General features: G+C 33.5%; 3 protein-coding genes and 1 long non-coding RNA gene across 7 annotated transcripts; 1 reads left to right on the forward strand and 3 right to left on the reverse strand.

Annotated features, from left to right (window-relative positions):
- Positions 1 to 1,128: 1,128 nt before the first annotated feature.
- LOC121229032 (uncharacterized) lies at positions 1,129 to 3,933 on the reverse strand. Of its 4 annotated transcripts, XR_005926460.1 has the most exons (5): positions 3,547 to 3,933; positions 3,011 to 3,119; positions 2,408 to 2,451; positions 1,744 to 1,828; positions 1,129 to 1,648 (listed from the first exon to the last, which is right to left on the reverse strand). It is a non-coding gene; the product is annotated as an uncharacterized lncRNA (long non-coding RNA). The 4 variants fall into 4 exon arrangements; XR_005926462.1 differs by lacking the exon at positions 2,408 to 2,451; XR_005926459.1 differs by having other exon boundaries at positions 1,129 to 1,828.
- Positions 3,934 to 8,695: 4,762 nt separating this feature from the next.
- LOC107943926 (O-fucosyltransferase 7) lies at positions 8,696 to 13,227 on the forward strand. Its single transcript, XM_016877739.2, has 12 exons — positions 8,696 to 9,135; positions 9,338 to 9,463; positions 9,986 to 10,085; positions 10,177 to 10,244; positions 10,712 to 10,800; positions 10,916 to 11,096; positions 11,202 to 11,330; positions 11,424 to 11,557; positions 11,735 to 11,948; positions 12,131 to 12,315; positions 12,421 to 12,516; positions 12,766 to 13,227. Exons 1-12 carry the CDS (start codon positions 8,878 to 8,880, stop codon positions 12,974 to 12,976), a joined length of 1,791 nt encoding a protein of 596 aa, XP_016733228.1. The 5' UTR covers positions 8,696 to 8,877; the 3' UTR covers positions 12,977 to 13,227.
- Positions 13,228 to 13,479: 252 nt separating this feature from the next.
- LOC107943927 (cytochrome c oxidase subunit 6b-1) lies at positions 13,480 to 16,917 on the reverse strand. Its single transcript, XM_016877741.2, has 5 exons — positions 16,587 to 16,917; positions 14,893 to 15,186; positions 14,720 to 14,802; positions 14,524 to 14,605; positions 13,480 to 13,734 (listed from the first exon to the last, which is right to left on the reverse strand). Exons 1-5 carry the CDS (start codon positions 16,626 to 16,628, stop codon positions 13,681 to 13,683), a joined length of 555 nt encoding a protein of 184 aa, XP_016733230.1. The 5' UTR covers positions 16,629 to 16,917; the 3' UTR covers positions 13,480 to 13,680.
- A 2,645-nt stretch (positions 16,918 to 19,562) lies between these two features.
- Positions 19,563 to 21,023, reverse strand: LOC107943924 (14-3-3-like protein). Its single transcript, XM_016877738.2, has 4 exons — positions 20,345 to 21,023; positions 20,153 to 20,275; positions 19,953 to 20,069; positions 19,563 to 19,844 (listed from the first exon to the last, which is right to left on the reverse strand). Exons 1-4 carry the CDS (start codon positions 20,834 to 20,836, stop codon positions 19,776 to 19,778), a joined length of 801 nt encoding a protein of 266 aa, XP_016733227.1. The 5' UTR covers positions 20,837 to 21,023; the 3' UTR covers positions 19,563 to 19,775.
- Positions 21,024 to 21,739: the final 716 nt, after the last annotated feature.

Consider the following 21,739-nt stretch of genomic DNA (forward strand, 5'->3'; position numbering starts at 1 on the left):
TGTAGTAATTTATGGTTAAACCTATTTAAAATTTGAGATGATAACTTTTAGGGTAAACTATAAAAACAATCATTTTTGTTTGTCTCAAATTACATTTTAGTCATTTATGTTTGAAATGTTACATTTTAGTCACTTACATTATCGTTTTGTTACGAAGTGTCACTCTACCGTTAAGCTCCATTACCTCCCTAATGGTGGTCCTACGTAGCAGTTCAAATGGGTTTTAAATGCCAACTTAGATGTCTTATGTGACAGTCCGAATTAAATTTATTCAATTAAAAATCTATTTTTATCCCTACAACTGGACATCGAAGTTGGCATTTAAAACCTATTTGGACTGCCACGTAGGACTAGCTTTAGGGAGGTAACGGAGTTTAATAGTAGAATGACCACTTCGTAACAAAATGATAATGTAAGTGACTAAAACGTAACATTTTAAATATAAATGACTAAAATATAATTTAAAATAAATAAAAATACTATTTTTGAAGTTTACCCGAACTTTTAAAGATGATGTTCAGAGTTAGAAATTTTACCAGCTCACCACTTACTAGATAGGTTGCGAGCAAATTTCTGTTTGGTGTAATGAAAATTTTGGGTCCGTTTGATTGCCAGTAAAATATTTTCCGTAAAATGATTTCTGGAAAAGATTTTACTTTTCTGTAAAATGACTTACTGGAAAATATTTTTTGGTGTTTGATTGAATCTGTGTAAAATATTTTCTGCTGTTTGGCAGATTTCCTGAAAATATTTTCCGGAAATTTTTTTTACATATATTAATATATATTAATAAATATTTATATTTTAAATTATTTTTACATATATTGCAATGATTTATTTATAAATAAATAAATAAAATTAAATATATAATAATACTCAATTATTAAGCTACAATATTAACCGTCATAAATTGAAAATAACCAAAGTCAAATAAATTATTTGTAATTGTGTTAAAAAATAAAAAACTAGGGTTGAATACTTATAAATTTAGCTTCCAAACCACAATTAAAAAAATACTAATCTATGCATTTATTTAAAACATATAAGATGTATTTACCTACCAATATGAAACTTTGGATCTTTTAAACAGATTCAGCAAGACCAAAATGTTAAACAAAAGAAAAGACATATTCCAAATCCTTAGTAAATTGTTATAGACTGTGTTTGGCGTAACTGCTTAAGTGCATCTACTATCAAATTGCTAGCCACTTACAACTAAAAAAATGGCAATGTCTGCTGCCAGGAAGCTTGCTGGGTTCAAATCAAAACACACAAAAACCAAAACTTAGCCTAAATAATCTAATCATAAAACACTACTCCGACTGTTAGCGTTGCATTAACTGATTCACCATCTGCTATCAAATTGCTAGCCACTTGCACCCTTCTTTAATAAGACTTTGATTACTTCCAGATGGGACCCTTGAACAGTATAGTGAAGTGGAGTGAATCCCTTGCGATTAGTGGCTCTCACTGAAACTCCTGATGAAAGCAGAGTTCAGACAACCTCTAGATGTCCTTTCTGCGCCGCAAAATGAATCGCACCCATGCCATCCATGGCAGCAGCACCAACATCAACATTTTGCTTGCAAAGATAACTCACTACCTGTGCTTGCCTTTTGGAAGGCAAAAACATATACAGATGGATATTCTGAACAACCCAAAAGAACAATGTTGTCACGGGGCAGAATTGAAGTTAAATATCCAGGTAACTATCATGATCTTTGAAGCCAATAAGATAACAACCTCAAGACATAGATTCAACTTCACATCAACCTCTAAAATGCTTCAGACATATTTGTGTCCCAAGTAATATGATTTATCATAGTAGCTGCAAAATTCAAAGCAACATTAATAGTTACAACATGGTACCAAATACTTGCTTTATATAGCACAACATGCATTCTTAAATATTTTGAAAAGAAAAATCTTCATAGGCCGTCCATCTTAATTCTGTTATCAAGGATACAACCGAATGAAATCTATCCAAGCACACACAAAAAACAGGTCGTACCCAGTGCACAAGGATCTTGGCTATAAATAGGGGCAGGTCTAATGTATCTTGCCTTCCCCTGTTCACAAAGGTTGTTTCAAGGTTTGAACCCATAACCAAGCAGATAGCAAGTCAGGGACGACCTTCAAAATCTTGCCTATTAAAACACAAAACTTGTAGCTATAGTTTGTATCCAATTGGGTGATAAGAGGATAGCAGCTAGGGACCAAATGAAAAGTTTAGCCATAGTCTTTAAAATCCAAAAGGGCATACATTTTAAGTTTAAAATGATTGGTTTTCAAACAATAGGTTTAACACTATGAAACAAGCATTTTAGTCCATCTAAACAACATCTGTCACTCTAAATAAAACCAAACCTATATTCGTCCAGAGGTATACAAATGCCATAATAAGTACCTGAAAAATGGTCATTTGGCGTTCCACAACATCTGAACCTTGAACTGCATACAATTTTAGCAACAAGTATATATGCAATTTTCAACAGTCATCAAACAGAATATGAATAACAGTAACCATTTTCTTTGTAATACTTGAAAAATCTTTCATTTTCAGGATTCAGTGAAAATAGACATTCTCATTCTCATCTAATAAGCACAATAGCAAAAATTAGCATTTTGATATTGATGTTACTTATTAATGTGTATGTTTCTGATTTGTGACCAACTAGAAATCAACATGACAGAGCACTGATGTCTTTCCATACAGTGTAATTTTCATAGATTAATCTGTTCAAATTTTGAGCATTCTTCACTTTTGCTATAGAGGCTTCAACGCTAAGAGGAATCACTGGATGATGCATTTTTTGGATGACATAAAATTTTCAGTAGAACTTAGCAGTGTACTTGCAAAATATAAACTCTGCTGACAGGTTCTGAATGCTAAATGAGTTCTTTGCATTTATTTCCTTTTCTTTTCATTTTTCCTCTTCACTGTAAGCAAACATTTTACCCCCACCTTACTTTTACCTTACAGTATCTAAAATGTAGGATCAAAGCTCACCTTGCAAGAAAATAACTCAACAATGCAGTCTTCTTTTGTGGGGATCACTCGCAAGTCAAGTACAGGACTTGCTTCAAAGTTGAAGAGCGCAAGTTTTGGAAGTTTGCACCTGAACAGCATCGAAGAACATATATATAATCAACAGATAAAGAAGATGAAGATAAAAGGCATCAAATTAAGCCCTGAGGTTAGAGCTTTAGAATGAATGAGAAACTTGGAATAAGTCAATTAAAAAAAAACAGTTCCTTGATAGCCAAAGCAAAAAAGAGATTATGACTGAATAGATCAAATTTCCTTTTTCTTCTCTGACCTCTCTTCTCAAGATTCAGCCATAAAAGTTGGAAAAGCACAAGAAATACAAAGAATGGCAGAAGGAACTAGACTCAATACCCATTCTAGATTCAACTGGACACACTTAAGGAATCTAATAACCAGAATTAGAGAGAGAAAATTCTGTATTATATTAAACAAAAATTAGAGAGAAAAGGAAGGAAAACAGAATGCAGAGGTAAAATATTAGAGAAATATGCAGATACCTCGAGGAGATTAGAGATGAATTTTTCTCGACTGTGGACCTTAACTTTTTAAGGTTTCTTCAAAATACAGAGGTAAGGCTGACGGTCGAGCGACAGAGACGACGATGCTGAGATGGTGAGGTGAGGCCAACGAACGGAGATGAGGAGCCGAAGGAAGATACAGAAATGAATCAAAGAACAACCGGACAGATCACATCTACATTGAGGAGGACGTGACGGTCAGACGACGAGAGCTTCGATTGGGGGGAATTGAGTTTTTCTTGGGCATGGGAACAACCGATCAAGGATGGGGGAAGGGGAAGGGGAAGGGAAATGGAAGATTTGTGTTCTTTCTAATTTTCCTGAAAATGTCTTACCGAATTAGAAACGGTAAGACATTTTCCAAAATTAACACATTCTTTTCCCGTGTTTTGTAATTGGTTTTACAGTATGAAAATATTTTCAGCCAATCAAACACCGAAAATTTCAGAAAATGTTTTCCGGAAAACATTTTACACCAATCAAACGGACCCTTAGTCTTACGAAACTAATAATAACTTGAGAAAAGATGATATGATCATCACTATATATCATTTTGATTTAAATTATGTGACATAATAATATTTATTACTTAACCCACATCAATTGTGCCTTATATATATATATATTAATTTATAAAAATTATTTAGTACAATTATATTATAAATTAAAGAGTTCATATATCATATTATCAAAAATTGGCTCTAATATGCAGAACAAAATTGGGGTTGAACTTTTAGGTTAGTGCAAATTTCAAAGACATTTAAGGGTCCAACTGTTTGTTTAAGAACTCTATTTGATCACCTCAATAGGTTCGGTTTATCCAAATCAGACCTCCGATTATGCTTTTTCAAATTTTCCCATTTTTAGGTTGGTCTATTTTATTGCAAAAATACTATTTAATAATAAAAAATAATTTAAATTTAATTATAAAATATTAATATAAAATATTTAATATATATATTTTGTAATTGGGGATAAAAAAACGGATTACTTGAGATTGAATCTAAACTCTTATAACATAATACTCTAGCTATTAAATTAAGAAGTTATCAGCAAAATAATTTATTTTCTATTGTATTGAATTAAAGTTAAAATATTATTATCCAACCATAAGTAATTAAAAAATTCAATTGAATAATAATTAAAAATTATTTTATTAATAAAATTTGAACATCAAATATCATACTTTTTTAAGCATAATTATAAAGTTAGCTCTTAATGTTTATTCATTTTGTTATTTTTTACTCTTATTCTTTTATTTTTGGGTCATTTTGGCTCCCCAACCTTTAAAGTTTAGTCAATATGCTTATTTTTTTTACAAAAAAAATTGACTACACTGTTAAAATTTTAACAGCATTGATGTGGCCACTAGAGTGGTAGTCCACATATAATTAATAAAAATTCAGAATAATAATAATAATATTTAAAAAATCAAAAAGTTCATAAAATCTTTTAGAAAATTCATCTATGTTAGCAGAGAAGGGTACTTAAAAAGCCACATGAGCTATCATGTCAATGCCATTAAAATTTTAACAGGTAAACCAGCTTTTCCATAAAAAATATTGTCTAAATTTTAAAAGTTGATGGCCAAAATGACAAAAAAAAGAAAAGAAAAAAGAGATAAGGGCCAAAATGAATAAACATTAAGGGCTAAATTTATCTTTATGTTTTTTTAAAATTTTATTTTATATTTTAGGGCAAATGCTCAAATTAACTGTAGAGGCCCAATTCTGCCCGGGGCCCGTACAAATGTAAACTAAACTAAACCATTTTTTTAGTCAAGTCCCTTTATTACATCAGCCCAAATCTGCTAAATTTCAATGGCCCAACAAAGTCCAAACCCATTTACAATAACCCAATTCTAAACCCAACTACCCAGCCCAAAAATTCGAAGCCCAAAGGGCCCAAAATATTTTAGAAATAGAAACTAGGGTTTCCCTTGCGCCCAGCTGGCCTCCCAACCCTCATACAGCCTCCAGCGCCTCCATACGGCCTTCACGCACCACCCCACGCCAAACGCCACATACCACAGCGCCAACTGGCCTCCATACCTGCGAAGAAACAGACAAACACAGCAGCAAGAGCAAAAACCAACCAAAAAACATTGTATTTTTTTTCTATTTTGTTGTGGCTATAAAAAGCCAAGAAATATCAATGTATCGCTCTCTTCTTTTTTACGCACACAAAAACACAATAGAAGGCAATAAAATAAAATAAAAACTGAGAAAGGTGATTTCAAATTTTGTTCTTTTCCGATCATACTTTTTTTGTGTGTGTATTTCTATATATTCTTTTGTGTATACAAATAGAAGGGGAAAGCGAAGGGCTTACCTTTGCGAACACGCCATCGAAGTCCCTATTTCCTCCATCGAGATCGGAGTTGTATTAGGGATTTTGGGGCTGAAATTGGCAGCATATCCTCATCGGGCGAATGGCCTCTGTTGTGAAATGGCCAAATGACCTGATTTTTTAGGTTTTCTTTTCTTTAAATACTACATAAAACGACGTCGTTTAAGGACTAATTTAGTAGCCTTAAAAAGACGTCGCATGGCATGACCCGATGGTCTATTTTCGACCCGATCCGGTGCCCTCAGGATCCGCGTGTTTGCTGCGATAAAGGGAAATTTGTGCATTTGGTCCCTTCCTTTCGCACTAGTGTCTGATTAAGCTTGCTCCAGATTTCTTTATTTTTTTAAATTATTCCCCAAATTTTGTGCATTGTTTTAATTTAGTCCACATCTAAACGTTGCGTTTAGGAACTTGGGATAATTGCGCTTTTAATCCCCTGTTGTTTATGCGCATTATTTTTTAATCCTTAATTCTGTTTATTTGCTTTATTTATTTGTAAATTGTCCTTTGATTTTATTTTTATTTCGATTGAGTATTCTTCTATTTCAGCTTAAGTTTTTTGTTCTTTGTAATTCATTTATTTTTAAAAATCTACTTGTTATTCATCTTTTAATATATTATCTTGGATCGTGTTATTAATTTTGTATGATCCTAATTTGTTATTTTATACTTTCATTTATATATATATATATATAAATTTTTTACAATTTATTTATGTAAAACTTTCTTCTATAGTTCTACGTTTAAAAAACTTAATCCAGTACTCTTATACATACATATACATAACTTATATTAAACTACTTTATTATTCTAAGTACACATTAACAATTTCATACTATTCTATATTTTCTTTTAAATCTTTACGTGTATATATATATATATTAAAATTTATTTATGTATAACTTGTTTATTTATGTAAATTTTTATATCAAATACTTTCACAAATTAGCATATTTGTATATACATTATTTATATTAGGTTTTCAGCTTTAAATATACCATTAGCTAAATCAATTTATTTTATTCGAAATTATTCTATATATTATTATTTTAAATTTCCTTTTACATAATATATATTTTAATAATCATTTATATTTTATTAATTTTTATATACCCATAAGTTATTCTGAATCCTAGCATGTCCTTTGTATATTTTTTATGGTTTTTAAATTGTTTTGTAATGTATTGGTTCCTAGTTTTCATATCGTTCTGCATATTATATGCCATTTTTAGTTTTTATGTTATTTCACCTATTATTGTTGCATACTATTTTATTCCTTTTTTTAATTATTATTCATCCATATTTGAAATTTTGGTTGCATTTTTCTTAGATTAGTTATATTTAATTGTTTGTTTTGTTAGTTGGTTAAATAAGATATATTATCTTCATTCATCTATCACTGTATTTTATGCATACATATTATCCCATGCTTTTACTTTTCTTTTGGTTTACGAAATGTTGTCTTATAAGGTCCAATTCTTTAAAATTAATTATTCTATTCTATTTCAAGACAAATGAATACGTTTTAAGTTAGTTTTATAATTATTCATTTAAAAATCCTTTAAAACGAAGGCAATGTTCGATGTTTGGGAATTCGAGAAATCGTGTCCTATCGTGCTGGGTTGCAATTTTCCGTTTGTTCAAAATAATCGAATATTCCTTTAGAATTTCACTCATGTTTTAAAATTTCTTTAAAATGAAGGGAATGTTTGATGTTTGGGAATTCGGGAAATCGTGCCCTATCGTGCCGGGTTGCAATCTCCCGTTTATTCAAATAATCGAATATTTCTTTAGAATTTCACTCTTGTCTATCTAAATCCTAAAACAAGGCAAAGTTCAATGTCTAGAAATTCGAGGAATCGTGCCCTACTACGCTGGGTTTCGGTTTTTTTTCGTTGGACTAAATAATTGGGCATCCTTTTGTAATTTTCAACATATGAGCCTTTGGAAGCCGAAATTTATCGTGTTTTCGAGGGTATAAAGGATCGTGTCCTATCATGTTGAATGTGATACTGTATTCCTCTGAAACAAGAGAATTTTGACGATCAACTTGAGCTATTCAAATGTTTTTAAAAGGAACCACATTTAGAAAACATTTTTTTAAATCTCAGACATGAGGACATTATTTAACCAATCTGGTACAATTTTGGGCGTAGTGAGGGTGCTAATCCTTCCTCAAACGTAACTGACTCCCGAATCCGTTTTCTCATATCTACGTAGGCCAAAATTGATTTTAATTGGAATAAAATGCTTTATTAGGTGATCCAATCACACCTAAACAAAAAGATTAGTGGCAACTCCACGTTTTGTTTTAAAAAGTCGATCGTCCGTTTTTTTTAATTTAAAAATGGTTTCGACATTAACCTTACTTGCGTAAAGGTCAATCTTTCGAAATGATTAAATAAGGGTCTAACATTTACAAAAGTACTTAAATAATGCTTTTTCATGCACTTTTCAACTTGTAAAAAATTTAAGTAAATATTGATGTATTTAGAATAAAACATGTAACACTTGAATTAGATATTCTTTGAAAAGAAAAGAAAGCAGTTAAAATATAATTTAAAATCTGATATATGACATTTGAGAAGTCCTTCTAAGCATTTTTGAAATGATTTAACCCTTATTTAAATATTTTCGAAAAGATAAGCCCCTATTTAGCTATTTTGAAAATTTACGGGAGCAATCGCTAAAAGCTTAAGCGCATATATTTTAACCAAAATTTTGTATAGAACTTTTTTATAAATTTTTATAAATATAATTTTTATAGTATTTTAAATATAATTATAGTTCGTGGATAATCCAAAAATAGGTAGTGACAAAAATAGAAAACAAGAAAATAACTGTAGCCTATTGCTGTATCTTTCTCTCGCTATCACAGAGACAACGAGAAACAGAAAAAAAAAATTAAGCGAGAGGTGAGATTTTGTTCAATGCGATTGCTTCCTTTAATAATGGCGGTGTATGTCCATTGTTTCTCGGCCTTTCCGTTTTAAAGATAGAAAAAAAGGAGAACGGTGTTTCTTGTTTTGTTTGTTCTATTCGGGGAGGAAGAAAATGATACAGCGGCGGAGGCGGAGGATGGTGGCGGTTGATAAGCCACGGAAGATACTAGTGTGCACCGTATGCGTCATAGCATTGGTGGGACTGCTTACGGGATACGTGCACGTCTTCCCTTCTCCCCGAGCATCTGATTCATCTGATCCCCATAAGCTCCCTACGGTCACCCAACTCTCTCTCTCTCTCTCTCTCTCTATATATATATATATATCATATATTTGATTTACGGTTTTTTTCTTTGTTCTTCAATTGCCTGCTTGATTTATTTCTGTAATTTTTGTTTTGTGGAAGTTTCGCCTTATTTGTTTTGAGTTAAGGTATAAATTGTGGAAATTTATTATTATTATTTTTTAAATTTTTGTAGCAACATGAATTTAATTACCAGAAGTTAAGTGCAGAGAAAAAGTGGACGGAGGAGGTGGCTCCGCCTCATTTATCAAAACAGCAATCTTCGCCGCATCTTCCCAAGGCTCCTGTTTCATTGCACAAGGTTTTTGTGTTTATCTTAATTGATTCATTTATCTGTTTGGTTGCTGAGAAAATGAAACATTAGGAGAGAGAGAAAAAAAGAAAGAAATGTTATTATTGGATTATATTCCTTCACATTGTGCCTTGCTTGTTTTCTATAAGCCGTTTTAGGAGAAAGTTGATTGGTGGTTGTAAAATTCTACTGTTGTTTACTATCTATTTTGCTTGCTAGCTTCTTGCTGTTGTTGTCGTGAGAATTGCGGCTCAAATCAAGTATACACCTTTACCTACATTACTTAGACTCGAGTGTAAGTTTTGGATATGGTATATCATACATGCCCAACACGGGTATGATCAGATTTTTTTCCAAACTTTTATATGTATATGGAGAATTATTGGAGGTCATATCTCCATATCCATGTGTCAGACTTGAGTGTTAGATATGAGTACTTCAACAAAAATGAAGAGTCGGAGCAGCATAGACCTCTATTGATGCGAAGCCGTCATGCGTCTTTCATGTTTTTCACTCCTTTAGATTTGACAGTTCGATGGTGCCAGTGGAAATCTGGATTCCGAGAAGTTGTGGAAGCTCCCAGAATATCGTGATTTTGTGCCCTGCATACAGCCTAGTTCTAATTATACAAGTACAAAAGTTGTTAACCTTGAAATTACTCTTTCAAAGTATCGACAAAATACTTGTAAATTGATTCTTCAATTTGTCATTTTTTTGTTCAGCTCCTGATAAGACAAGAGGTTATCTTCTAGTTCGTACAAATGGCGATCTCAGCCAAATGAGAACTGGGGTATATCTCTTCTTTTCTTTTCATGGTTGAAATTCTAGTTTGATAATATTGGTTCCAGCCATATCGGTTATTTTTGGGTGCCAATGCTTGGGAACATGAAACTTGTTATCATACTAGTATGCTTTTTCACTACCTCTTCTTGGGATCTTGATCTTACTTGATTTCCTCATTCTATGATGGGATTTTGAAGATTATAGTATTGTCAAAATTAAAATTCCTGAATCTGATGTATTCCTTCATCAGATTTGTTCCCTGATAGAGATGAATACATTGAAAAACCTATTCTAAACAGATACAGACATGGTTCTAAACACAATATTGATTACAATTTTTACGGCTATGGGTTGATACTAAAAGATTAAAATGTTACATGTATTGGCAAGCAAGCCATTGTAATATGTTCTCCAATTCGAGTGTCACTTTTTCTTGATCATTTAGCTGACTGGGTTCTCATTCTTGAATTGCAGATATGTGACATGGTAGCTGTAGCCCGCATAATAAATGCTACACTTGTAGTTCCAGAACTTGATAAACGATCATTTTGGAGAGATACTAGGTAGCCTCTCCTAAATTCTATCCTTTGCAAGAAGTAGTACGACTTTACGACTTTCTATCTCTGGCTGAGTTTCCTTGTGATTAATATTATTTTTGCTTTTTTTGTTGACTTGCAGCAATTTCTCTGATGTTTTTGATGAGGACCATTTTATTAATGCTCTGGCAAACGATGTTAAAGTTGTAAAAAAACTTCCTAAGGAATTATCTTCTGGTACCAAAATCGTTAAGCATTTTAAAAGCATGTCTAGTTTCAAGTACTATCGGGATGTGATAGGCAGCCTGTGGGAAGAATATCGGGTTTGTTTGTTGACATCTTTATTGTAATTAATAGATTAAATAACTGGTTTATTTTATTTACCTGATGGAAGACCTCTCTCACGTGTATTTCCTGTTTTTTACCAGGTTATTCGAGCTGCTAAATCTGATTCTCGCCTAACAAATAACAATCTGCCTTCAGATATACAAAAGCTTCGTTGCCGTGCTTGCTATGAAGCACTTCGTTTTGCACCCCAAATTGAAGCAATGGGAAAAGTGATCAGTTTGATCTTGATATCAATTCATCTCTTAGCATCTTCAGCATGTTTTTCTCTATTCATCGTACTCATTAAGTTCCCGATATTGCAGTTGTTGGTGGAGCGGATGAGGTCTTATGGTCATTTCATCGCATTGCATTTACGATACGAGAAAGACATGCTTGCATATAGTGGATGCACGCATGGTTTATCTAATGCTGAAGCTAAAGAGCTGGAGACAATTAGGTATAAACGTCACCTTGCTTTATACTGTCCAGTGGAAGTTGAAAAAAAATCAAAAGATAACATAGGAGAAAATTGTTTTTAATGCACATCATATGATCATAGAGAAAAGAGGAAGCGTCACCGAGTTGTGTACGAGATTAACTATTTGTTATACCACTTTTCATTTTGAATGTGCAGAGATGAAACTGCCAATTGGAAAGTCAAAGAGATTGATGCCACGGAACAGAGATATAGAGGACAATGCCCCTTAACCCCAAAAGAGGTTGGAATTTTTCTCAATGCTCTCGGGTTCCCGTCAGAGACCCCTATATTCATTGCTGCAGGAGAGATATATGGGGGGGTTACTCATATGGCTGATCTACGATCTCGCTATCCCTTGTTAATGAGCAAGGTAGAATATGATACTCATTTGGGTAACATTTAAACATTTCCAGGATTGATGAAACAAAGATTTGAACATTTGGAACTTAATATAGAACTTGGTGAAATTTTTATGACAATGTTGAATTTAATGGAATAAGGACGAGCATGGAGTTAGAATGTAATCTCTTATATCGTGTGATGATTTTGAAGGAAAATTTGGCTTCTGCTGCGGAGCTCGAACCATTCACCAACCATTCATCTCAAATGGCTGCTCTTGACTACATTGTATCTGTTGAAAGTGATGTCTTCATTCCATCCTACTCCGGAAACATGGCGGGAGCAGTTGAAGGACATCGCCGTTTTCTGGGACATAGGAAAACTATTTCTCCTGACAGGTGAGCTGATTCATTTTCTAAGCCTCCTACCCATTTTGAGTTATCTGTATTCCTATTCTAATATTTTGTTTCGTACTGAGGTTGTCACTGAAATTTCTCCTTTAGGAGAGGGCTCGTTCATCTATTTGGACAAATCGAGAAGGGTTTATTGAAGGAAGGCAGCAAGCTTTCGAACCGGATCATCGAAATACACAAAAATTTGTATGTCATTCTTGTCTTAGTTAATTATATGCTGAAGATAATGGCTTGTGCATAGAAAGGGACTCCATTATCATGTAATAATCAAGCACTATATTACTCTTTAACTCTTCATTTTTCTTGAACTTCTCGTCCAAAGCCTCGCCAAATACGTAGAAGAACTTTCAAAAATTGAACATGCCAAACATGTGCTTGTATCAGGCACTCACATCAGCTCATCTAAACTTATGAATTGTTTCATGGATTTTACAGGCAAGGATCACCTCGGAGGAGAGGAGGCTCTGTTCCAGGAACAAAGAGCATGGAGAGTACTCATTCCGAAGAAGCGTTTTACACGAATCCGTTACCCGATTGCTTGTGCCAGAGGGCATCGCAGACTGTAAATACATCTATCAGAGAATCAAATAGAAAGTTAGATAGGTCGATGCAAAAAGAGCAATTGCTTTTATTGAAGGTCCTCTAAATTGTTTAATGGTACACGAATGGGGATTGCGGAGTATGTATATCTCGCGTTTTAGGAAATTGATTCCATTTCAACAGATAAGACGCCTGATTGTGTCGTACCGGATAAGTATAACATAGGATAAAACTGAAGCTGGGAAATTCATATTGCCTTAGGCTATGATTTGTACCCATGCTCGTTTATCTATTGATTTTTTTATTTGGCATTTGTATAGCGATATCTTTTCTATTTCATTCTTTCAATTTCTTCCATTTTTGCATTATTTATAAGCACGATCATCATTTTGTAAACGATGAAGATAATAATAAAACTGATTGTTGGCCATAAAATACATTTATTAATATGATTATTTATTATAACATAAAAAGCTATATATATATATATATTGTAAAGATTCCTCATTTTCTTAATTTCTTTAATGCAGTTTTCTTAAATTTGCTGGAAGAACTTGTATATTCATGTTAGACACATCTGAACAAGAACAAGAACAAAAACATAGGGCATAGCTCTCAAAAAGAAATTAAATTTATTGGTGTCGGACAGATATCAATATCCAACACTTGAACCTATGTAACGTAGGCTATATATAACTCCATTTTATCAATCATGATCCAGTCAAAACGGGTACATGCCAAAATTTCTTATTTCCTGAAAATGCCGTTTCTCATTTGACAACTTCACTGGATTTCCCGAAAAGTACCGTCTTACAGAGGACCTGGAAAAGTACCGTTCTCCCTTTGCTCGTTCCATCGATCTATCTGCAGGACAAAAGAGTAACCAATCATTCACAAAAGGAACAAGATTAAATGACAGCATTGGTTCACAAATTACACAAACAAATTAATCGAATTTGATTCATGTTTTTAAGACCCATACAACACTAACCAAAACATTCGAATAATTTAGACCAAGTCTGGATGAATGGATTAATCAAGCATTACATTTGAACTCACTCAACCCCTATTAGATATTTTTGTTTAACCGCTCTTCAATATCAGATCATCTATAACTAATATGGATAAATCTAAAAATTACACATCAACTTTGGTTTAATGTGCACATTTATAAATGAAAATTTAATTTGATCCAATTCTCACAAATTATTAATACAATTATTGATATAGCATCTTTTTATGTTTATATATTGCATATACAAATAATTATATTTATCAATATAAAAATAAATTAATCTATATATTTATTTAAATGTGTATGATTGAATCAAAATTAAAGTTTCATGTATAAATTTAAACCACAATCAAAGTTTCATGTATATAATTGCACCAAATCAAAGTTTATGTATCGAATTGCACAATGACTCAAAATCCATGTATAATTTTGATATTTGTCCCCAACTAATATTCACATTCTAGAGTTAATTTAGCAACTGATATCTCAAAATGACGTAGGGCTATATGGAATTCCTTGATTTATGCATGTAGAGCAACAAAAAGAACTAATCCGATCATATTTAAAAGTTAAAACCATTATGCAACCGGTTATGATGAAGATAAAATGTACTACAGTTCTTGGAAGAAAATACGCACCCATTCTCCCGGACATAGGGCACGATAGTACTTGGCAAATTTATCACACTCTGAAGCATCTTCTCCTTTTGCAGCTACACAACTACGTAAGACGAAAAGATTTTTTTTTTTAAAATGTCAAGAGCCATTGCTGGAAGAAACAAACCATATTATGTTCATAAGATACAATATAATTCATAAACAAAGTTTAACTCACCGATGGTACTCAATATATCGAGTGAAGCAATGCCTTGTTTGGTTTGTAGTTGGGAAGCGAAAATCTGCAGGAGCAGTCTCAAGCTGAATGCCGAGCATGCACCATAGTATGTAAGTGAAGCAATCTAACAGGCAACATTGATTAAGCTCTTAATGAACGGTTGAGAACGCTACCTTTATCTCCGGTGTTTCTTCAGCATCACCTGAGCTCTCTTCGGTACGTTCATTACTTTCTTCCACAGCAACTTGAGCATCTTCAACACTGTTCTCAGCAACAGGATTGGCTTCGGTGTTTTCTTCAGCAACAGCAGGAGGAACCTCAGTACTTTCCACAAGAGGAGCAGGAGTCTCGACTTCCTCGGTCACCACTTCCTTGGAAGAAGTATTAGCTGAATTTTCGACCTCTTCTGCATCAGCTGCTTTTGTAGCCACATCTGATTTCTCCGCTTTTTCCTTCAGTGAATATTGCTGCATGTCCAAAGATTCAAAAAAAAACATACTCTGGTCAAATAACCTCTTTTGCTCTGATTTTTATTTTTCTTGAAGTACCCGAATCTGACACTCATGTTCACCACATCGAAATGGGGATATGACCTCCAGGATTCTCCAAATACATAGAAAAAACTTAAAAAAGAAAACAAAAACTCACCATACCGTTTCAAGCACAAATACATATCAAATACTAACACCCAAAATCCAGTAACATAGCAAATAACTATGAATTACAAAGCTTAGTATCAGCCCAAATACACAAAGCATTTTACAAGCGCGAGAAGTAGGGATTTCATTGATGTTATCAGCTCCAAAATTTAGCAACCAAGTTTGCATCTTAGCTAATTTTAAGCAAGAATGGGATATCCAAGAAGAAGTAAAAACAAGCTTGAAAGAAGATAAAGAAAACCCAATTTATCATTCTAGAGTATAGATGAACATTATTGTTCACACAAAATAATCATGAGTAGATTTGCTTTTAGTTCAAGAAGTGCAATGTAGATGCAATACTAATATCTGAGTTGGCATTTCGACTACAATACCAGTGAAACGTTACCTTCCCTTACTCAAAACCTTCTGATTTAAGCCGCAAACTTCAACTCAAAAATTTCATCTGATCATGCCTTAGTATTAGTTTCTTTTATTAAGCACCAGAAGTCCACAACTAGTGATAAACACAATGAACGTTTGCTTGAAATGTTACATTTCTTTGACATTCAGTTACAAATGAACCCTTTGACAAGAAAAAATATCATGCACATAAAACTCAAATCGGCAGAATCACAAGGGAGATCATAGAGCAACTTCAACGGACCAATACAGAAAGAAAAAAGAGTTGCAATGAATTTCGAAACAAAAATGTTCATATGATATTGAAAAAAATAGGACTTCATTGTAGTCGATAACAAGCATCGGCAATCAAAATGTAATCACAACAGCAATCTCGAAACTTCAAATAGCCGACATGATCTAGTCACTAAATAATTCTAATTTCAGAAATGATATCTATTATTACTTGATCCGATCCGCTCATTTCGATCTGCTGATTTCAATCCCATCTAAACTAACTTCTAAAAAACCAAAATTAAATATCCAAAACAGTCCAAAAATTGAAAGAAAAATAAAATGAACAAAAAAGGCCAAAGCAACGGAGATCGTATTCCTACAAGGACTGAAACAACCTACGATTATTGCTTCGGAAGAAATGAATTTGGAAATTGAAGCAGCGAGAGTAAAATTGCACCTCAAAGATCATTCCGATCCAATTTAAAGTAACTTCTAAAAAACCGAAATTGAACATCTAAAACAGTTTAAAAAACAAAAAAAAATAAAAGAAGAAGAAGAAATAGCAAAGGCCAAAAGAGTAATAATTGCACCTCAGATAGGGAAGGCGGAGTTTCTGTTTGAGCTTCCGCCATTGCTGGAAGAGGAGGCGATCAGCTGATGGTGACCGGCGACTGGCGAGTTATAGAAGGCGGCTAATCAAGGATAAAACGGCTTGAGACAGAAATATGTTGGTTAGGGTTTAGGTCAGAATTTTTGAGGAGTCGTAAGCGAAAAGATATTGACTTCACGCAACTTGCGCCACGTGTTACATTCTTTGCAGAGCTGCCGGTATACAATTTTAGAAGCTGCGCGGCACTCGCTAGGCCTGCCTTTTCCTTGGCTTTTTGGACTGACTGGGAGGTCGCCTGCTCGACAACTTTGGGGGTGCCGAGTAGGCTACTAGTTATGGGCCTTTTATCTTTGGCCCATTCTTTTTGTAAGCAGTTTTGTTTGTTATGCATATGGTATAATTGGTAAAAATAATATTTGTTCAGAGTTAATAATAAATTAATTTTTAGCTACTTACATAATTTATTTTTGAAAAAGAGAAGAAATATTTTTATTTTTTTAAAGATGACTTATTTTTTACTAGATTCTTTTACTTATCTTTCTAATTTTTAGTTTAAATTTTTATTAATTACTTTTTATTTTATGTTTAATTATTATAATATATATGTAATAAATAAATTTTGTCATCATATTATTATACTAATAATCAAATGAGGCGTGACAATATTCTTACTCAAACGGTGGTTGTATAGCTAGAAAAGTTAATATTGTTTTATGTATTAAGCACTTTTAACCATGTTACATCAAAGAAATTACGTATTTAAATTTTTTGGGGTACATTATAAATTAGAGAAAGAATTAGCTTGCCAAAGTATTTTCTGAATTTTAAGATACCAACATAGAGTAAGTTTCAACCCATTGCTTCTCTAAGTTTGATACTTACATATATAAGTTTTTGTACCGAAGAAGAAACAATGAACAGGCATCGGCCTGCAACAATGGAGTGATGCTCTCCGGAGGAAGATCAAGTTGGCAAAAGTTCTCATCAAGACCCTGCACTAAGTTTGCCAAATGGTCGGCACACCAGTTTCCCTCTCTAAGAGTATGACGCACTTCGATTACTCAGCCTTCGATAATAACAGCCAAGCAATCACGAACAAGGGTACTCAAAGGATGAATATTATCAAACGGGTGGTTCAGAAAACAAACAGCTAGCATAACATCAAATTCCATAATCAGTTTCGGAACGCCCAACCGTCTTGCCAAATGAAGTCCTTTCCTCACGCCACAAAGCTCCGCTTGGAGACTATCCGTGTAGCCGATTTTCAGCATGAAACCCCATACGTAATATCACGAATCAAATCAAACCACCTGCAAAGGCTAACTTAGTGCTCACTGCTACTCTTTACAGCACCGTCGATATTTAAGATAAAACAACCATTTGGAGGACGCCGCCAATGAACCCATGTTGGTCCACGATGGATTTTAGCCACAAATAAGTGATTCCCTGTGCAAATATCCTGCGCAAACTTCCTTGCATAAGCGAGAATTTACACTGGGGAAGGATCCTCTCCTTTGAACACTGAGCTCTTTCGACCCTTCCACAGACCCCATAAAACCATGGTAAATAGAATACCCCAAGGGACTGAATAAACTGAAGAAAAGTTCCTTGTAAATTTATACTCCAACCAGTGGGTAAACGACATAAAAAAAAGTCTGATTGAAAGCATACGATAAGACCCTTATTTCCGACCTGACTTAGTGGGTCATACGACAACTGCGCAAAATATGCTTGATAGACTCCAAGAATAGCGGCAACTTGCACAAGCTTCATCATTCGTTAAATTTTTTTCTCTCTCTTTTATCTAATTAATATTTAAATGATTCAAAATCATCACCCACATTGTTAGCATGATTCTCATCATGGGCCTAAACCCGTCTTAGATTTGGGTCTGGGTCCTAAAGAATTCACAGACTAGCAGGCTTGACCCAAGAGGTAGATTCGCAGGGTGAGTTTGCAAGATGGCGAGCCAAACTTGACCCCTGTAGTGTGAGGTCCCATACTACGAGATTGCATGGGCTTGGAACCATGTAACATGTGGTTAGTTTAGGGTTAAATACATGTTTATGTGTATGGAGCTTATTTAACAATATCACATTATATAAATAGGTAAATTACGCCATCTAAAGGACACAACAAAAATTACTCAACACACATAAAAAAAATTTAATTCTTTCCAAACATTATAAATGACATATCCAATCAAACTTCTGAGATGGCTGAGAATCAAAATCTGCCTTTGCGAGTATTACATAAACCGATCCACGGAATATTTCTCATTACTTCCGAAACCCCAATGGCACAAATCTTGGATTTCAAGACATCCGACATAAGGACAAGGGATAGCCTTAATCGCGCATTTAGTATAATCCAATAAGATATTGGAGATCGACTCACAGGAGAAAAAAAATCTGAAATTTTGGAATCCTTAATAGTTGTTAAATTACAAATTAAAATTTCCATCACCTTGTAATTTTATATTTCAAAATAATATCAAGATGTTAAAATATAGAAGTAACCTCGAGGTTAAATATAAATATATTTAAGAATCTATATTATTTTTACATTTAGAACATATATCCTCTACTTGTACTCTTAAAAATTTAGTTTTATTTTTCAAATTTAAAATTACAAATTCAATTGTTAATACAATTAAAACTCTTTTATTAAATTTAAGTTTATTACAACATTACTTTTTGATTACATGATTATTAAATGTGTTTTTTTCTTAAATATCATACCGATAAATTTTAAAAAAAAATAATAGATTAATAATTGAACCTATATTTTTTATTAAAATTATTTTAAATATATAATTAAATTTTAAATATATAAAGAATATAAAGATTTGAAGTATAAATTATGGTTAAATGGTTAAATTTGATGCTCGAAATATCGGACCAACGAAAAGTTAGATCGAGGAAATGATCAGACAAGCTGTACAGATTTAAGTGTGTGACGTTAAATTTGCTCAGGTAACTTAACACAAAACAATTAATTTTCAATTACAGAAATTAAGCAAAAAATAAATAACACATAAAAACAGAGACAATAATTGCCTAAAATATTTGATAGCAAAGAGATAACAAAAGTTTAATTTTGATTTAAAAACCCTAAATTGGTAAATTGTAATAGAAAAGAAAGCGCAGCAGAGTCTCACTTCTTGTCGCTACTGCTTTGGCTGCTTCTCCTCTTCCTCCTGCTTCGCTGCTTCTTTAATCTCATCAGCTCCATCATCCTAATTAATAATATTATCACAATTTAATTCAAATGTTGAAAAAAAAGAAGCAAGAAATAAAAGGGGGAAAAGAGTTAATTTAAAATTAAAATGTGAAATTAAATTTACCTGCAAGTCGGAGGTCCAGAGAGTGAGATTGTCACGGAGGAGTTGCATGATAAGGGTGCTGTCTTTGTATGATTCCTCGCCTAGAGTATCCAATTCTGCTATTGCTTCATCAAATGCCTACTCAATGAACAAGCCGACACGTCAATCGACTGTATTTATGAACAAATTACTTTTTATTAAAGAAAAAATAATTGACCTACCTGTTTGGCGAGGTTGCAAGCACGATCGGGAGAATTGAGAATCTCGTAGTAGAAAACAGAAAAATTGAGTGCCAATCCGAGTCGAATAGGGTGAGTTGGCGGTAACTCGGCGGTGGCAATGTCCTGAGAATCGGAAAAATAAAATTAACGGGGAAAAAAAACAGGTCTCGAAGAAAATGAGGGGAAATTTACTTGAGCAGATTTGTAGGCAGAAAGAGTACTCTCAGCAGCTTCCTTGCGTTCGGCTCCAGCCTTGAACTCAGCCAAATACCTATGATAATCTCCCTTCATCTTAAGATAGAAGACCTTGGACTCTGCAGCGGAAGCCGCAGGGATAAGCCTTTTGTCAAGGAGCTTCAAGATCCCGTCACTGATCGAGGAGAGCTCGGACTCAATCTTTGCGCGATAATCACGGATTTTCGCGACGTGTTCCTCATTACCGCGGCTCTCCTCTTTCTGCTCGATGGAAGAGATGATCCGCCACGAAGCACGGCGGGCACCGATGACGTTCTTGTAAGCGACGGAGAGGAGGTTCCGTTCCTCGACGCTGAGTTCCTCGTTTTCGGCGCAAGCCGATACTTTCTCCATAAACTCGACCATCTCGTCGTAGCGTTCGGCTTGCTCGGCCAGCTTTGCCATGTAGACGTGTTCCTCGCGAGTCGAAGGAGTCTTCGTCGTCGCCATTTTCGAATTTTTGAACAGTGTAGAGAGAAAAGGAAGGGGAAGAAAAGTAGTTTTTCTTTTTCTTTCTTTTTTTTGAAAATTTTGGATCTGAGTTTTGGGGGGAATTTCTTGAGAGGGTGGGAGAAAGTGGGGGGCGATAATTGCGTTTGAGGAAGGGAGGAGAGAAAAAAGTGGGATCAAATAGGGACCGTTGGATTTAAGAGGGAAAACAAAGATTAAAACACATGCTTATGAGTTTTGTTAAAAGATTCCATAGGTCCCTGTATGTTTCATAAATTTAATATTTAGTCCCTTTATTTTTTATAAATTTGAAACTTAGTCTCTTTATTTTTAAAATTTTAAAATTTAATTCTAATTGTTAACACCATTAATATTACTTTGTTAAATTCAGATTCATTATAACGTCATATTTTTAGCTACATGGCTAGTAAGTGAGTTTTTTATGTCAAAATATCGCACCAATAATTTTTTTTAAATTTAATGGTGTTAACAATTGGACCTAAATTTTAAAGTCTAAAGAGTAGAGAGACTAAATTCATAAAAATAAAAGTACAAGGACTATATTTCAAAATTGTGAAGAGCATAAGAACTTATGAGATATTTTAAATGAGGTCTTTTTGTAAATGAAAAAGGGTAAACTATAAAAATAATCACTTATGTTTTGTTAAGTTTATCTCTCAGTAATTGAACTTTAATTTGTAACATTTTGGTCACTAACATTATTGTTTTGTAACAAATTAGTCACTGTTCCATTACACATCGTTAAGGGCCTGATGGAAAGTGTACGTGGCAAGTTCTAAAGCGTTAAGCGCCTACGTAGATGTCATGTCATTGCCAAATATTTAAATTATATTTTTTAAAATTATAAATCAGAATAAATGGAATTAAAACCCTAAAATATTT

Source organism: Gossypium hirsutum, chromosome A05 (assembly GCF_007990345.1).
Source record: "Gossypium hirsutum isolate 1008001.06 chromosome A05, Gossypium_hirsutum_v2.1, whole genome shotgun sequence".
NCBI lineage: Eukaryota > Viridiplantae > Streptophyta > Magnoliopsida > Malvales > Malvaceae > Gossypium > Gossypium hirsutum.